Source organism: Amblyraja radiata, chromosome 2, assembly GCF_010909765.2.
Source record: "Amblyraja radiata isolate CabotCenter1 chromosome 2, sAmbRad1.1.pri, whole genome shotgun sequence".
Classification (NCBI taxonomy): Eukaryota; Metazoa; Chordata; class Chondrichthyes; order Rajiformes; family Rajidae; genus Amblyraja; species Amblyraja radiata.
The window spans coordinates 126,293,260-126,311,558 of NC_045957.1; the positions used below are offsets into that span (position 1 = coordinate 126,293,260).

At 43.7% G+C, this 18,299-nt stretch overlaps 1 protein-coding gene across 1 annotated transcript in view; it reads left to right on the forward strand.

Annotated features, from left to right (window-relative positions):
- The first annotated feature begins 1,698 nt into the window (after positions 1-1,698).
- cacnb2 (calcium voltage-gated channel auxiliary subunit beta 2) overlaps positions 1,699-18,299 on the forward strand; it is a 200,814-nt gene continuing 184,213 nt past the window's right edge. The window contains exon 1 of the mRNA XM_033015312.1: positions 1,699-1,756. Within this exon, the coding sequence (XP_032871203.1) occupies positions 1,730-1,756 (27 nt within the window). The 5' untranslated portion in view covers positions 1,699-1,729. The remainder of the gene's footprint in view (positions 1,757-18,299) is intronic.

An 18,299-nucleotide genomic window follows, 5' to 3' on the forward strand; every position in this document is an offset into this window, starting at 1 on the left:
ATTTCATTCCCGTTACATGTTTTTCCTCTACATGCTAAATTTTTGTAAGGTGTCCTTGAGACTCTTGAAAGGCGCCCATAAATAAAATTTATTATTATTATTATTATTATCACTATCTACACAACTGCGAGAATGATCCCGGGGATGACTGGGTTACCATATGATGAGCATTTGACGGAATGTGTCACCAATTGTGTTTCGACCTTCAAGTATTACTGAAGGTATTCACGGAGAATTTCTTAAAACTGTCTGATCGGGTACAATTACCATTTGAACTAATTGGATGTATTGGTGGCTGGGAAAAATTTAAACGGGTATCGGATTTAAACGGGTCAGGTCATTAAGGGCTCTGGTCGAACAGGTTTCCTGGCTGGCTTGCAGGTAAGTCCCTCATTCACTGTCCCTCCAAGGTTGGTACTTCTGTTTGCCTTTATTTGCTTCTGTTTTATTTGTTTAAGTGTTACTTATCTCACATTGTAGCTTTTGAAAGATTCAAGCGGCTGAATCGGCACATTCGCAGGGCCTTTCATCGCCCGGCGCGGCTTAAAATCAATCTGCTGCATCGAGACTCCCAATGTTGAAGCCCCCGCCGGCCGATTTTAAGCCACGGCTGGTGATGAAAGGCCCCGCGAATGGGCCGATTCAAGCCCCACAATTCGGGGCGGACAAAGCTGCTGTTGCTGGAGTTCGGAGTCGATCACCAACCAGGTCAGCTCCCGATGTTACCGTCCACAGGGCCCACGGCCGAAGCTTCGCGTGTGTGTGCGTGCGCGTGTGCGCGCGGCAACCAAGAAATTGTACACCCCCCCATATTTTGACAGTGATTTCCACCCTGGAATGGATATGTGCTAATTGTGTTTTACAATTACTGGGCTGCCTGTGTCCTTGTTGCTCCAGTCATTATATGATGGTGCCTAAAATGTGATGACCCTTGTGAATGGACTCTACTATCTACACTCTTGAAATTGGTATGATTATGTCTAATGGATAGCAGGAGTGGGGTTGAGGGTGAACGATAGATTGATCAGCCATGATTGAATGGCAGAGTAGACTTGATGGGCCAAATGGCCTAATTTTTCTCCTATAACATGAACGTGTACTATAGCTGGAAAACCTTGCAGAGATCTGAAGAAAGGAATAAGAGCATGAACTAGAACTATTCATTGAAGAGGCACCAGTGTAACCACTGAGCATGGAAATTATGGTCAAAATGGAATTCTGAATTTCACTTTGAATGAATAAAAATGTACATTACCAATGTTACCAAAAACAGCAAAATAATTCTTGCAGTTTGCTTTAAATTTAAGAATTAAAAAAAAATTAAGTATTACTCTGTGTTCATCTTCAATTCCCTTCTTTGCCCAATCGGCAACAAATACTTGAGTATCCAGGGATTTTGAAGGAATATTAAGTGGCATTTAAAGTGCGAGTTTCCATCCCCTTGATGTAAATGACCCCATTCCCAGGATTTATCCTGATACAGATTCTGAGCCAAACCAGCAGCTAGAACTCCCATATTTCCAGTGGTGGAACAGAACTCCAGTATTTATATATTGAAACTAAATGACTGGGAAATGTAAATTCATTACCCCTCTATCATTGGCGCTTTTGAATTATTCTTCGTCGCTGGAATCTGGTGAGCGTTGCCATGGAAACAAACACCCTCTGGTTGTGAATCCGTGTTCCTAGCATTTCTCTGCAGACTGTGAGCATCTTGTGAGGCTGGGAAATGGTGCACCGATCCGTCTGGAGCAAGGTGACATGTTATGCTTTTATATAACCTAGCAAACCTGGATCAATCAAGTTAATTTAACGTAGAGGCTGTTTTTATAATGTAATGAAACTTCACTATTTAAGAAAATAAAAAAATAGTGTGTTAAATTCTTCACAGTAAGTACAAATATCGTAGTTTTGCAGGGAACGAGCAGTTCTCAATGGAGATTAAATTCCAGTATTATTAACTATTAGATTTTGAGACAAATATTCTATACATTAAATTGTTGTTTTAACAATAAGTATCTGAGTTTGTTTTTAACTTATATATGTAACATTTTTTGTTAAAGTAGTGATTTCCTCAGAAATAAACTGTAACCCAGCAATAATTGTTTGATTCAAAATGTATTATTGCAGCAGGGCCTGCTGTGGGGATCAAAGAACTTTGTAAATGGGACTGACCCGCTTGCTAAATGGGAAGGGAGAGACCCTTGTCTATAATCTGCCTTCAATCAACCCACACTAATCAGTAGTGATAGTTGTAAAATTTAGCCTGGATCTACTTAACTAATCTAGATTGACGTGAGGTGAAACAGAGCAATAGAAGGGAAGAGAGTATACGGGAGAGAAAGAGAGCGAGCGTGAACGAGCGGGCGGAGGGGAGATTGGAATCTGTTTCCAGGTGATTCTGAATGCTTTGTTTCTGTCAGGTTACTTGATTCCAGCCGTGGGCCCTGTTCACACCAGATGTACCATGTGACTCTGCAGCTATCAGAGAGCATTACTAGGTAAAAATTAGTCGGCACCGACTACTTTTGCACATGCATTATTAAATGGATAGAGAACAGGTTGCTGACATCACCATGAATAAGACTGAAGTTTGGCTTTGTTGTGGGATACAGCAATGACAACAGAAGAGAATAGCAGCAGCCCTTCAAGGTCTTCCCAGTGGTAGTCCTTTTCAGTATTTATTTATGTCTTAATGCTTGCGTAAGCCACAGGCTCAAAGTCTTCATTAAGGCTTAGTGTGTGATTGGGCACAGCAGTGTCTGTCTTAGCTCCGGCTCCACCCCTGGCAAGTGAAAGATACGTGATGCGTCTCATTCCCACTCTGCATTTATGACAATTTCTGTGGGATAGAAGAATCTGCCTCTCTGTGGTGGAGATAAAGGATTTATCATTGGGAACGGTCTGTGGAAAGATGTTTTAAATGGTACCTTGGGGACAGACGCAGTATTTTAACAACAATGGCAGAAGTGGACATGGCTCAATGTGTTGGCATTTCTTTTAACTACCGCTGTGCCTCCGTTAACCAGGCCAGGGAACTATATAGATTTGGGTGACTGCTACAACTGGTCATCTCCACCAAGCTTCCCATGCTGGTGGGGTTGCTTTTGGTTTTCACAACGCTACATGTTGCCATGCTTAAAACACCCAAGGCCAAAAATGTCTCGTGGGTAAGTACTTCAAACCTTTAAACTTGTGACAAGAATGTGAATATTTTTAGTTTCCAGAATGTTATTTGCTGTTATTGCGCTGATGTTTACCTTCAGACTTTATTACTGTATTCCAAAAAATGGATAATAACTACAATCTGTATTTACGGTTAATTATTTGGCAAAACTTTCTGATTTAGTCATTTTCAAAACTACCGTGCAGGTAAACTTCCACCAAGATATTTTTCCTGCTTATGAATGTACGATAAATGAAGACGTTCTATCACTTCAGCCACACAGTAACCGTATCAGTAGTAATTGTGTGACCGACCTCATTAATTGTAGATTTATTATTGTGTGAAATAAGAGATTATTTTCTAAAAGTTATGAAATCTTTGGAATATATGCAAGGAATGCTGACCTAGAAACTGATTAGACCTGCTGCATATTTTGTTCCAGTTGTTTAATTAAAGCCTCATTGAATGCTATCATAGCGAATACACCTTTTCCTTATTAAGATAAAAGGAAATTGTACTCTTGTTGGTACCAAATGGATTGATGTTATTTGCGAAATAAATTTTAGGTGCTTATTGTGGAGATATTGGTGAAAAGCAGCAAAACGAGAGTTGATCAATTTGGGAGTACACCTGCTGAAGCTAAAATAAAACATACATACTAGGAAACAGATGGATAGATTGTGAATCAAAGAGGAGTTCAGATTAAACAAGCTGCATATACACACTCAATCCTTTCAATTTCATTGTATATACCTTAATGCTTTCTCATTCAGGAAATGAAACATCGGTCAGCTTTTGTGAATCTTTAGTTTTTATATATACATACTTGCCATCTCAACTAAATCCAAGTGAAGCTGGTCTCTGCAATAGGGTATAAAGCAGGAAGAACAGATGCCAGTCCAAGTTAGAGATTAATTCTTCTAATATAAAGTGCTCCACAACCTAAATCCAAGTTGATTTGGTCATTCTTTGTGAGCCTCCTATTATGTGCTGTATGTAATAATTCTGTGATCCAGCTGCTATTGGGGATGGGCACCATGTTGACTTATTGCATAAATCTTTAATTAAACAGGGCGACCTATTTTGCTTTTCAAATATTATCAGCTGTGGTACTGAAGAATGGCACTGCGTTTTTTTTTGCTTGGAGGTCAAATATCATCAAATGCATAAAATCATCCTGGCTCTTGTGCTGGGAACATGGGGGAGAAACACACATTGAAAGCAATTTGAAAGTTCGCCAGACAAGATTAAAAACTGCTTACTAATCTAGATTACTGTTTGTAATGTTTAAAAAACTGCAAGATCAGCAGTCAAACTGAAGTATGGCAAAGCATGGATATTTCCCGTTTCCCTTTCCCCTGACTCGGTCTGAAGAAGGGTCTCGACCCGAAACAGCTCCTATTCCTTTTCTCCAGAGATGCTGTCTGACCGGCTGAGTTACTACCTTCAGTAGTTGTGCCTATCTTCAGAAGAATGCCAATGTTTAGTGTGTACATCAAAAATGTAGAAATCCATGGTTATCCTTGACAATGAATGTGTTGAAAACGGTTTTATTACATCCCTGTGAAATTGTCTTCTTTATACGTTCTCGAAGAAAAATTGCGAAGGATTGTGAAATGTTGTTTAGCATCACTTGCTTCAGTGACACATCATCAGTGGGAATGGTAATTAAAAACCTCTACCTACTCATAGTGCAAATTAAGAAGTGCAAAGAACATCGTAAATAATGTACAACAGCTCAAATGTCATTGTAAATGAAGGATGAGCATTTTTGGTAACTAAATGTACAAACGAATAACATCAGTGTCTGGGGAGAGCAGCATAATTGCAAAGATCTGTGCCATGTATGAGTGGGCATAGGTTTTTCTTTTCATTTTCCACCCGTGTGTTATTTTCTATCTGAGCTACCTGCCACAGAGAGGCCAGTGAAGATGGCAGATGCTTTCCAAGAGGGCTGGGGTAATTAGAGTGAGTCACACTGGGTGGCTTTCGCACTGGTATTTCATGGTAATACAAGTGTAAGACTGATAACTGACCATCTGCTTGGTCAGTCATTGGAAAATTATGTTGTACATGGCAAAGATACAGAAGGTGCAGATAGAGAGGATGCAGCTGAGAATATGAACCTTGAAGAATAAAGTTGAATTTTACATTGGTTTAATCACTGCAAGGTGATCAAAACACAAAGATACCCATCACAAATGGCATCAATGTAAGGTGGAATGGGCCTAATTTTCCATGAGAATGTCAATTGGATTTGAGGTCGGTAATTGTGGTTGAAATATAACAAAACAGTACTATTGTTTAAACGAGCCTCATTCATCAGTGAAACAAGGTTTTTTTTTTACACACATAGTGGTGAGTGGCTGGAATACATTGCCAAGGGTGGAGGTGGGGGAAGATATGATAATGGCATTCAAGAGACTTTTGGATAGGCGCGTGGATATGCAGGGAATGGAGGGATAAACAAGATTGACCATGTGAACATCATGAGACAATGCTCTTCAGCCCACAATGTCTTTGCCAAACACGATGTCAAGACCAAATCTTATCTGCCTGCACTTAATCCCTCCATTCCCCAACATATCCATATACCCATTCACAAGACTCTTACTGTAAATGCCACTATAGTATTCTGCCACCCCACCCTCCCCCAACCCCAGCAGCACGTTCACAACATAGAAAGATAGAAAATAGGTGCAGGAGTAAGCCATTCGACCCCTCAAGCCAGCACCACCATTCAATATGATCATGGCAGATCATCCAAAATCAGTACCCCATTCTGGCTTTTCCCCCATATTCCTTGATTCCCTTAGCCTTCAGAGCTAGAGGTCTGGAGAGTGGCGGCACCTAACGGCAACGGCTCGACTGCAGTCCGTCTGTCTTTTTTTTTTTTTCGTCTCGTTAAATGTATGTTTTTGATTCTAGTTTTATTATTTTTTAACTGTGTATATGTGGGGGGTGGGGGTGGGGGAAACCGTTTAATCTCTTCCCTGTACGGGGACCCGACTTTTTCCCTGTCGGGTCTCCGGTGTCGTTGGGTCTAACATCGTGGAGCCGGCGGCTGCCTCCAACCGGAACCAACCTGAGGGCTCCAGTGGCGGAGCCTGCGGACTCGCCATCGCGGAGCTGGCGGACTTCAGAGCGGGGAGAGCTGTGGTGGCGCGCGGCTGCAACCCAACTTCGGAGCTTCGGAGGCTCTGACCGCAGGCCCGGTGGACAAGAACATCGGGAGCTCGCAGGTCCCTGGTGGGTGACCGCTTTTCGGAGCTCCGGCACCGGCAAATTCTCCCGCCGCAATCGCAGGGTTTAAAGGACTCGGAGCGGGGCATAACATCGCCCGGCGCGGCTAAAACGGCAGCGGGCCTTACCATCGCCCACCGGGGGCTTTAACATCATGAGCCCCAGTCGCCTCGACGCTGCAGTTGGACTGCTGGACTGCGGGAGAAGAACAAAGGGAAGAGATAAGACTTTTGCCTCCCATCACAGTGAGGAGGTGTTGAAGATTCACTGTGATGGATGTTTGTGTAAATTGTGTTAAGGGTTTTTTTGTAATGTTAAGACAGTAGAAATGCAATTTTGTTCAAACCAAGCTGTTTGAATGACAACAAAAGGCATTCTATTCTATTCCATTCTAATTCTAACTCTCTCTTGAAAACCTGCAGTGAATTGGCCTCCAATGCCTTCTGCGGCAGAAAATTCCACAGATTCACAACTCTCTGAGTGAAAAGGTTTTTCCTGATCTCAGTCCTCAATGGCCTACCCCTTATTCTTGAACTGTGACCCCAGGTTCTGGACTCCCCCAACATCGGGATCATCTACCTTGTCCAATCCTCTAAGAATTTTATATGATCTTATTTACTTATTACATGATTTTATGATCCTCCCCTCTAAGACCACCTCGCATGAATCCAACTCCACCACCAGAAGTAGCCAGCCTTCCTGATGAGTAACACAATGTTACCTCAAATTGTTTAACTAATGGTTTCATTTTTATAAGGTACTAGACCAACTGGGACCTGTTGGGTCCCTGTCACATGGGAGGCCTGGTCCCCCAACGCAACCCGTTCCCGAAAGTAAGATTCCAGCACACTCCTGCCTCCCCCAGCACTGGACTTTAAAAAAAAAAAAAAAAAAAAAAAAAAAAAATTCCAATTGCACTTTCCCAATTGCAATACCAGGAGATGACGTAAGTGTTGTAGGATGGCACCATTGTTGCAAATGTCAGGTAGAGGACTGTGATATCCCATTCAGGTACAAACTTGGTGGAAGCACAAGAGTGTTCCTGTATTGCAACTTTCAATCAGTCTGTTGGAAGCTGGTGCAGCAAGGATATTAACAGAAAATATCTTGTTAAAGTTGGCTTTTTTTAAACTTTAAATATCAATAACATGAAATTTTACATCAAATGTGAAGTAACTTGATACGAATGACCACGGAAAAAAGCTGAGTAAGATTCTGCAAAAATAATTCCTAGAGTGTGAGATGCCATTGTGACAACATGCTTCTAGAAAAGTCTCACACTCAGTCAGTTATTATTCTCAAAGTTGGCTTTTTTTAAACTTTAAATGTAAATTACTTGTGAAATATACCATCAATGTGAAGAAACTTGATACGAGCGACGACGGGAAAAAGCTGAGTAAGATTCTGCAAAAAAATGTTGTGCTAATGTGTACTGTTTTGGCGTAGCTCCTGAGATCACAGACAGACAGACAAGTCGAGACTTTTAATAGTATACTAGACCAAGTGGGACCCATTGGGCCCCGTCCCCAATGCAATAATCCACCACTCACCTGTTCCCCCAATGCAACCCGTTTCCACCACTCACCCTTTCCCCAATGTAAACTGTTCCCTCAAGGCAATAATCCACCACTCACCCATTGCCCCCACGGAAGGCCTGGTCCCCCAACACAACCCATTCCCCAACGTAAGATTCCATCACTTACCCGTTGGGTCCCTGTCACACGGGAGGCCTTGTCTCCAACACAACCCATTTCCCCCAATGCAATATTCCACCACTCACCCATTTCGCCAATGCAACCCGTTCCCCCAATACAATATTCCGCCCCTCATCCATTCCCCCAGCGCAACCCGTTCCCCCAATGCAATATTCCACCACTCACCCATAGCCCTCAACTGCAGGTCATTTTAAACTTTAAATCTTAGTGCAATTGCATTTTTTTTAATGTGATGTAGGTGCCACCGACAGGGCTATCTTTTGTTATCCAAATCTAATCATTAAACTTTGCTGTGCTGGGTTAGGCTGGCAGATTCTTTCCCTGAAGGACATTTGCTGTGAAGGACTCAATGTTCTGGGATAGAAACATTGTACCCGGTAGGGCATTGTGATGTCATAACTGCCTATCTGCCAGCGCAGATGTGAAGAAATCCAACTTTTAAATGTCACTTTAAAACTTTTAAATCTCCCCCACTATGTCCCTCTCCTTACAACAATGTAAAAACACTCCCATGGCTTGTGTATTGGCAGCAGAGATCACATTGTGATGTCATTTTTGGTTTTCGGAATCTTTACGGCAGCTTGTCTAAATGAGATCCCATTGTGATTGGACAACTGTGAGATGCCACTGTGACATCATCACTGGAAGCTGCTGGAAGGAGACGCCCTCTCAAAGGCAGTTATTATTTTCAAACTTTGCTCTTTTAATATCAATCACATGAAATATAACATCAAATCTGAAGGAAACTTGTAAGAACGACAACGGGAAAAAGCTGAGTATGGTTCAACAAAAATGTTTACGTTATTGTGTACTGTTTTACGCAGTTCCTTGAGATCGCTCGCACGCAGACAGACAGATAGACGTCCAAACAAGACGAGACTTCTAGTATAATATAGATACATAGATAGAATGTAGAAAAGTAAATGCATGTTAAAGAGGAGCTGCAGCACAGTGGACAGCTAATAGAGCCACTGTGTTCCAGTGCGGAAGACATGGGTTCAATCCGATTTTAGGTGCTCTCTGTGTGGAGTGCAGGAGGGAATTCTGTGCTATTTTATGCTGTGTCAATACCATGTATCTGGCTTTACTCAGATAGGCACAGACACAAAATGAAAAAGCTTGTGGATCAGTGGTGAGTCTATCGTACAAGTGGGACATTGAAGGCCTTTACTCTGAGTAAAACCAAATGTCTCAACAATTCCTTGCACCTACAGCATTTTTATATTCTCATGATACAATTGTTACTTGTGGAGTTGAAATAAATCAGCATTGATCAATGTTGTAACCTTTCATCTTTGCCTTTCCTAGAGTTAACTTTAACATTAAGTTTCCTGTTGTTTTGAAAATCTCTCTCCCATATATCTAACAAATAGATACCATAGATGTCAATGTCCCTGTAGGGAGATTTCGATAGGGATGACTTAGTAAAAAAAAGGCCACTTGTTAACTTTTGGGAGATTTGCCTACTAAACACAGTGATAAAGAGCTGCTGTAATCTCAAGGTTGCAACGGATAAGAACCTAGACAGAACTGCAAACGACTATCCCCTCTTCAATAGACAAGGAAGCCTGCTTTTCAGCAGAGTGCATTAGTTTTGGCTGTTCCCCTCAATAGATAAGGAAGCCTGCTTTTCACAGAGTGTATTAGTTCTAGCTATTTTAATTAAGGTGTGCTGTGAAGACTAAGTACATTGACACATCTACTTATTACTGTCCTAACATTCTATGTTGGCCATCATGCTTCCCCAGTGTGTGACCTCTAGGTTTAACCAGATTATAACCTACTCATCTTCCTTATAATTTTTCACAATTCCCGACAATAGCAGTTTGCAGTTTCTTCTTGTGACTGCATGGATTTCCACCGGGTGCTTTGGTTTCCTTCTACATCCCAAAGGTATGAAAGTGGGTAGTTTAATTTAATTTAGACTTACATTAGACAGACAGTGTGGAAACAGGCCACCATGTCTGCCCTCCTCAGCGATCAACCCCTATATCAGGACAATCCTACACACACTAGGGACAGAAGCCAATTAACCTACAAACCTGTACGTCTTTGGAGTATTGGAGGAAACCAGGACACCTGGAGAAAACCCATGTGGTCACAGGGAGAATGTACAAACTCTGTACAGACACCTGTGCCAGTCACTGTAAGGCACCAAAAACTACCGCTGTGCTACCCTAATTAAAAAAAAAACAATTGACTGCTGTAAATTCCCACAAGTGTTAAATGAATGGTATATTCTGGGTGATGTGATAGGAATGTGGGGAAAATATAACAGAATTAGTGTAGGATGTGAATATCGGGATGCTTGTTGATAGTGAGGACTCAGTTGGGCCAAAAGCCTGTCTCCACAGTTTGACTTTCCACTCTACAGTAATTCTATCAGAGTGAGTTAGTCAGTGAATATCTGCTGTGTATGTATTGCTAATCATGAGTGTGCCTGTTCTCAATATCTCAATGTATGAGAAAGAGCAGGTGCAGAATATTCTCACTTGAATAAAAGTAGTTGTTTTATGTTTGTGGGTCTTTAACCTGCTTCAACTGTGATCCATTCTTGCTGCATGTGTAGCAGACTGACTCTATGAAACCCTTTTAGGAGCTGTCAGCAATATCTTTTTGTTCAGAGCCTTTATCTCAAATCAAATCTTCCGCACCTATTCTTCCAGTATTTCAAACAGACAATGCAGGCAGGATATTGCAACAGAGAATGGAAAGCAGGAAATCTTGTGTGGATTTCGTGAGGTGTCTAATCTTTATTGCCTCTGAATATAGAAAAAGCAAAGGATGTGGAGCTTTAGTTGCTCTGTGGCAGCTCGCATGCTTGGATTATTTTGCAACATACTCAATACTCAATATTTATTACATGTCATTTGAACCTCAGTGAGGCTCAAACGAAACTCCGTTTCCACAGCCATACAAACAAAGACAATTTCCTACAGACATACACACAATTCAATTTACAGAAACATCCATCACAGTGAACCCACTGTGATGGAAGGCAAAGTCTTTTCACTCCCCTGTTCTCCATTTTTCTCCCGATGTTGAAGCCCCAGGCGGGCGATGATAAGTCCCACGGCCATTTTAGGCCACGCCGGGCGATGTACGGCCCCGCTCCCGGTCTAAAAGTCACGAAGTTGGAGCCCCCGGCAGGCGCTGGAATATCCCGCGGCCATTAAGCCGCGCCGGGCGATGTACGGCCCCGCTCCGGGTCGTTCCAACCCCGCGACACGGGCTAGAGAAATCGCGTTGTGGGAGCTCCGGAAAGCGGTCTCTCATCCGGACCCACGAGCTCCCGATATCACAGTCCACCGGACCTGCGGCTGCAGCTGCAGCTGGAGCCTCTGAGCTACGTGGTCGGGCCGCAGCAGCGAGTCACCACCGCTCCCCACGCTCCGATGCCGGCCAGCACCACGATGGTAAGTCCGCAGCTCCGCAGACTCCGTCACTGGAGCCCCCAGGTCGTTCCAGATGGAGGCCGCTCCACGGTGCTAGGCCCCAACGACAACGGAGACCCGACAGGAAAAAAGTCGGGTCTCCCGTGCATGGAAGAGATTTTTTTTTAAGTTTCCCCCTTCCCCCCCCCCCACCGCCCCTCACATATACACAGTTAAAAACAGTATTAAAAAATACAAACAACTACATTTAACTAGACGGGCTGTAGGGGCCGCTGCAACAGGTGAGTCACGCCGTCGCCGGAACATAAACATAAACATGTTTATGCTTCTAACTTTTGTTGATGCAGTAGAAAACTAGGAAATGGTAATTGTGTGCGTTTATCCTTGCTAAGATAATTGAGATGCCTTTGCAAGGCCACCAGCATATGCAAAGATGTGTCTTACCACGATCACTCCCTCTTCTGCCCTCTCCGAGGAAAACACACACCTCAAGATTCAGGGATAGTTTCTTCCCAGCTGTTATCAGGCAACTGAACCATCCTATCACCAACTAGAGAGTGGTCCTAAACTACCATCTATCTCATTGGAGACCATAGGACTATCTTTCATCAGACTTTACTGGATTTTATCTTGCACTAAATGTTATTCCTTTCATCATGTATCAGTGTACTGTGGATGACCCAATTGTAACCATGTACTGTATAGTCTTTCCACTGACTGCTTAGCAATCAACAAAAAGCTTTTCACTGAACCTTGGTACACATGACAACAAACTAAACTAAACTAATCCATGGGATAAATTATTCTTCTACGGTAGGGAAATACTTGTTTTTGTGCATCATTTGAAAAAAAGAATAACTGATTGCGGCATGTGCAGTGGACTTACTCAAAGAAACCCTTGACACATATTAAAGGAAATGTTGAAAGGCAGACAGTTTAACCTGGTTATTCTTCCTCATCTGCAAGAGCTGCCAGAAGATAACAATTTAGGAATTTAATGCCTAAATTGAGCAGGAGGGAAGGAAAACTGGCCCAAAATCAGTGGGCCGAAGGGCCTGATTCAATTCTAAATTAAACTCAAATTTCCTGATATTTCATGATAAAGTTATGTGTAGGAAGGAACTGCAGATGTTGGTTTAAACCAAAGATAGACACAAAATCAGCAGGACAGGCAGCATCTCTGGAGAGAAGGAATGGGTGCCGTTTCAGGTTAAGACCGTAATTCAGACTGAAAGTCAAGGGAAAGGGAAACGAGTGATATAGACGATGATGTAGAGAGATATAGAACAAATAAATTAAAGATATGCAAAAAAAGTAACAATGATAAAAGGAAACAGGTCATTGTTAGCTGCAGCTCGGTGAGAACGAAAAGCTGGTGCGTCTTGGGTGGGGGAGGGATGGAGAGAAAGTTGAAGTTAGAGAAATCAAAAGTAATACCCCTTGGTTTTAAGCTGCCCAAGCGAAATATGAGATGCTGTCCCTCCAATTTGCATTTAGCCTCACTCTGACAATGCAGGAGGCCTAGGACAGAAAGGTCAGTGTGGGAATGGGAAGGGGAATTACAGTGTTTAGCAACCGGAAGATCGCATAGGTTCAGGCGGACTGAGCGAAGGTGTTCAGAAAATTGATCGCCCGGTCTACGTTGGGTCTTGCCGACGGACGCAGTAGATGAGGTTGGAGGAGATGCAAGTGAACCTCTGCCTAATCTGAAAGGACTGTCGGAGTGCCTGAACAGAGTCGAGGGAGGAGGTATAGGGACAGGTGTTGCATCTTCTGTGGTTGCAGGGGAAGGTACCTGGGGAGGATGTGGTTTGGGTGAGAAATGATGAGCAAACCAGGGAGTTGCGGAGGGAACGGTCACTGCGGGAGGCAGAAAGGGGTGGAGATGGGAAGTTCATAGATTATAGGAGCAGAATTAGGCCATCTGGCCCATCAAGTCTACTCCACCATTCAATCATGGATGATCTATCTTTCGCTCTCAAGCCCATCTTTCTGCCTTCTCCCCATTATCACTGACACCCTTACTGATCAAGAATCTGTCAATATGCATTTTAAAATATCTAATGACTTGGCCTCCATAGTCGTCTGTGGTAATGCATTCCGCAGATTCACCAGCCTCTGACTAATAAAATACCTCATCTCTTTTCTAAGGGTGTGTCCTTTTATTCTTGAGGCTATGGTCTCTAGTCCTAGGCTCTCTCATTCGTGGAAATATTCACTCTATCCAGGCCTTTCACTCTTTGTTAAGTTTCAATAAGGGGTCCCCTCATCCTTCTAAACTCCAGCGAGAACAGGCCCAGTGCCATCAAACACTCATCATATGTTAACCTAAGCATTCCTGGGATCATTCTCGTAAACCTTCTCTGGATCCTCTCCAATGTCAGCACACCCTTCCTCAGATATGGGGCCCAAGACTGCTCACAATAATTCACTGTGTCTTATATAAAGCATCAGTATTCCAACCCTGTTTTTATATTCTAGTCCTCATGAAATAAATGCTCACATTGCAACTTTTGAAGGTCTCCTGGTGTCAACTTTTGGTCCAAAGTCAATCAAGTCATCAATAACAAGGTTCTTACTGCTGAAGATGTCATCACATGAGTGTCGGGTGAAATGAGTGTATGAGTTAGTAGGAATAAATGCAGATCAAAGATGACACAAAACTTACTGCAAAGACTGTTAGGCAGTGTGCTCTGGATTACTTGTCTGTCAAAAACCACGAATGAACAAAAATCAGAATACAACACTTTAAAAAATATTAAACTATACTCAAGTATATTATCTACTGCCTTGGTACTCCGGAAGTGGCGGCGCTGGTGAACGGCTGCGGCTCGCCTGCAGTCCGTTTGTCTTTACTTTTTTGTGTTGTTTTTTTTCGTTTTGTCTAGTTAAGTTTTTGGTTTTTAGGTTGTGTTTATGTGGGGAGAGGGGGGGGGGGGGTGGGGGGTTGAAACGGGGCTTGCTGTCTCTCCCTTCGGGGGAATGCGACTTTTTTGTTGTATCCCCCTTCTCTGCCTCCGTCTGCGCTGAGGCCTAATGGCGGAGCTGGCGACCTCGAGACTCCGGAGGCAGCCAGTCAGGACTCACCCTGGGCTCGCTCCCGTGAGGGAGGCCCAGCTCGGGGCTGGAACGGCGCTCCCGTGAGGGGCTGTGACGCTCCCGTCGGAGCGGCCCATCCCGAGGGTGGAATGGCGCTCCCGTCGGAGCGGCCCAGCTCGGGGGTGGAATGGCGCTACCGTCGGAGCGGCCCATCCCGAGGGTGGGATGGCGCTCCCGTCGGAGCGGCCCATCCCGAGGGTGGAATGGCGCTCCCGTCGGAGCGGCCCAGCCCGAGGGTGGAATGGCGCTCCCGTCGGAGCGGCCCAGCTCGAGGGAGGAACGGCGCTCCCGTTGGAGCGGCCCAGCTCGAGGGAGGAACGGCACTCACGTGAGGGCGATCCGGCTCGGGGCTGGAACGGTGCTCCGGTGGCTGGGACGGCATTCTGGTGGCGGTGACCTGTGTCCGGGGTTCAGCCGCGGGCCAGCGGCTGCGTGTGCTGGACTGGAGGGCGGCAGCTTCGACCACCCTGGGCCGCGGTGTTTGAGCCGGCCCGTTTGCGGGGTTCGTTGAGCCGCGGGACTGATTTACCATCGCCCGGTGGGGTATCGCCTCAGCGCAGAGGGAGAAGAGGAGGGAAGAGACTGCAGCCCTAAGATTTTTTCCTCCACCACAGTGAGGAGGTGCTTGGAGGATACACTGTGGTGGATGTTAATTTGTGTTTAGTGTTGTTTATTATTGTATGACTGTATGTATGACTGCAGGCACGAAATTTCGTTCAGACCATAAGGTCTGAATGACAATAAAATAATTCAATTCAATTCAAAACAACTATTCCGCTGCATTCATATGAAGGGAGTTTCTGTACCTGTTCCAGTGCTGATCTAATGCAAGGTTAGAGATTTCTTTCTCCAGTGCTAATGCAGAGTAATTGTCACAGTTTCAGCTCTGAGAACATCCTCAAATCTTTTTATCAGTCCATCAGGTAACTTCATGCCAGAATGAAGACCGAGATGAGAAATCATTTTTTACACAGAGAGTGGTGAATCTGTGGAATTCTCTGCCACAGAAGGTAGTTGAGGCCAGTTCATTGGCTATATTTAAGCGGGAGTTAGATGTGGCCCTTGTGGCTAAAGGGATCAGGGGGTATGGAGAGAAGGCAGGTACAGGATACTAAGTTGGATGATCAGCCATGATCATATTGAATGGCGGTGCAGGCTCGAAGGGCCGAATGGCCTACTCCTGCACCTATTTTTCTATGTTTCTATGGAACTCCGAATAGAATATTAGTTTTGATCATCTGAAGAAGGGTCTCGACTCAAAATGTCACCCACTCCTTCTCTCCAGAGATGCTGCCTGTTACTCCAGCATTTTGTGTCTATCATCAGTTTTGAGGGTCTGCTGGTGGGATTGCAAATAAAGTGCCCAGTTTGATGGAGTTAAGTATAACTGGGCCTCAGTGTGGAGGATGGCCTGAGAGAGGATCTTGTCCTGATCCTATCAATGGATGTTCATTTTAGTTTTGATTTTCTGTCAGTGTTTTTGGAGTATTTTACGGAGATGACCTTGGTGCAGCACCTCTGGTGCTTTGCAATTCCCGATGTATGTAGCACATGTTCCAGAAGTAAATCTGAGTGCTTGAAGAATGAATGCTGAGAGTAGCAAAAACGTTTGTTGGATTAGAGGAGGCACAATGGCACCACGGTAGAGTTGCTGCCTTACAGGACGACAGATGGCACAATGGGCTAAGTGTTCGGCTGGCAACCGGAAGGTAGCCGGTTCGAATCCCGCTTGGAGTGCATACTGTCGTTGTGTCCTTGGGCAAGACACTTCACCCACCTTTGCCTGTGTGTGAATGTGTGTGAGTGATTGGTGGTGGTCGGAGGGGCCGTAGGCGCAGATTGGCAGCCACGCTTCCGTCAGTCTGCCCCAGGGCAGCTGTGGCTACAGAAGTAGCTCACCACCACCGAGTGTGACTGAGGAGTGAATGAATAATGCGATGTAAAGCGCCTTGAGTATTAGAATATAAATCCCATCCATTATTATTATTATTATTATTACAGCGCCGGAGACCTGGGTTCGATCCTGAATCCAGGTGCTGTCTGCATGGAGTTTTCACGTTCTCCCTGTTACCATTTGGGTTTCCTCTAGGTCCTCAAATTTCATCCCTCAGTTCAAAGATGTGCAGATTTGTAGGCTTCTGGATGTTGCCCCTGGTGTGTACAATAAAACTAATGTTGGGGTGATCGTTAGTCAGCACGGATATGGTGGGCCGAAAAGCCCATTTTCATTCTGTATCTCCAACCTAAACTCTCTAAACTAGAGGTCTAGCCAGAGTTTATGCTAACACACTGAAAAATGTTAGTGAACCTCATTATTGAGTTCTCCATGGAGAAGTGGTAATGTAGAAATGGTCCACATTCTTCATAATGTCATTATGGATCTTTAGTTTCAGAAAACAAATTTGTACACAACATTGGTCGATGTTAACATTTTGTGGATGTTAACTGTAGGCACAAACCTTTGTGTGTTTGAGTAAATGAGTCAACATCAATTTTGACATCAGCCTCCAAATGTCTGTATTGTTTAGATAGAGTGAGTATCTAAGAGTTGAATAGTTTCCTCTTGCCCTATAGATTAGTTTTACAGTGGAGGGAACTTGTTGGAGGTGCAGAGATGTGGTGAGAAAGATTGGGCAAGATGTGTGGACAATGAAGTAATGTTGTATGTCGCCAGTCTGCAATTTGATTAAGCTTATGCCTTACACGCTGTCATGTGAGATGGACATGTATTTCTGTAGGCAGCTAATATGAAAAGGGGTAATCACAATCTCTCAAAGTCTTTTCTGAGGTGAAAAACAGTTATGTATAGTAATTGCTCCCCTCCCCCACTTAATAACTTGATCAATCTGGAGGAAAATCATTGAAGAAAATGCAAACTTTGAATGTTGTTTTCCAGTTTTTGTTTGGGCAAGTGATAATCATCCTAGGAGAGTGGAATAGGGTAAATGGAGCTGAAGGAAACCATTGAAGAACATCTGGTAGCCATTAGTCTTGGATGTTTGCTATGGCTAGATTTGGCATTCCTCCATCTAAAATTGGCCAACTCCAATTGTTAAGGAGCTTTTGGTATATTGTGGATCAAAATGACCACAAAAAAATATTCTTTGATGTCCTGCCATGTGATTATATTATATGATCCAAGTATAAAATACTAAAGGAAGAGGAACAATGTTAAAAGGAGATGCACAGGACAGGTTTATTTACACAGAGCATGGTGAGTGCCTGGTGATTGAGGCCGATATGATAGACATTTGAGACTTTTGGATAGGCATATGCATATGTAGGGTATTGAAGAATATAGATTACCCCTAGGCTGATAAGAATTGGTCTTGGGAATATGTTCAGCACTGACAGTGTGCTGCATTGTTCTATATGTGGTACCGAACAATATATATATATAGATATATAGATATATAGATATATAGATATATAGATATAGATATAGATATAGTGAAATGATATTAAAATGGAGTGGCGTCAGCTAATACACAGACCACTTATGGTCGAACCCTCGTCAGTAGCTACGAGGGCTGGCATGTGACGTCATGGGCTAGGGGGAGTGTCCTGCTACATACGCTTATCTCAATAATGTAAGAGACCGAGGGAGTCAACCGGTAGCTGAGCCCGAGAGAACAACCTCACTCAGCTACAGCAGCAATGATAATTACGTTATCGGACCAA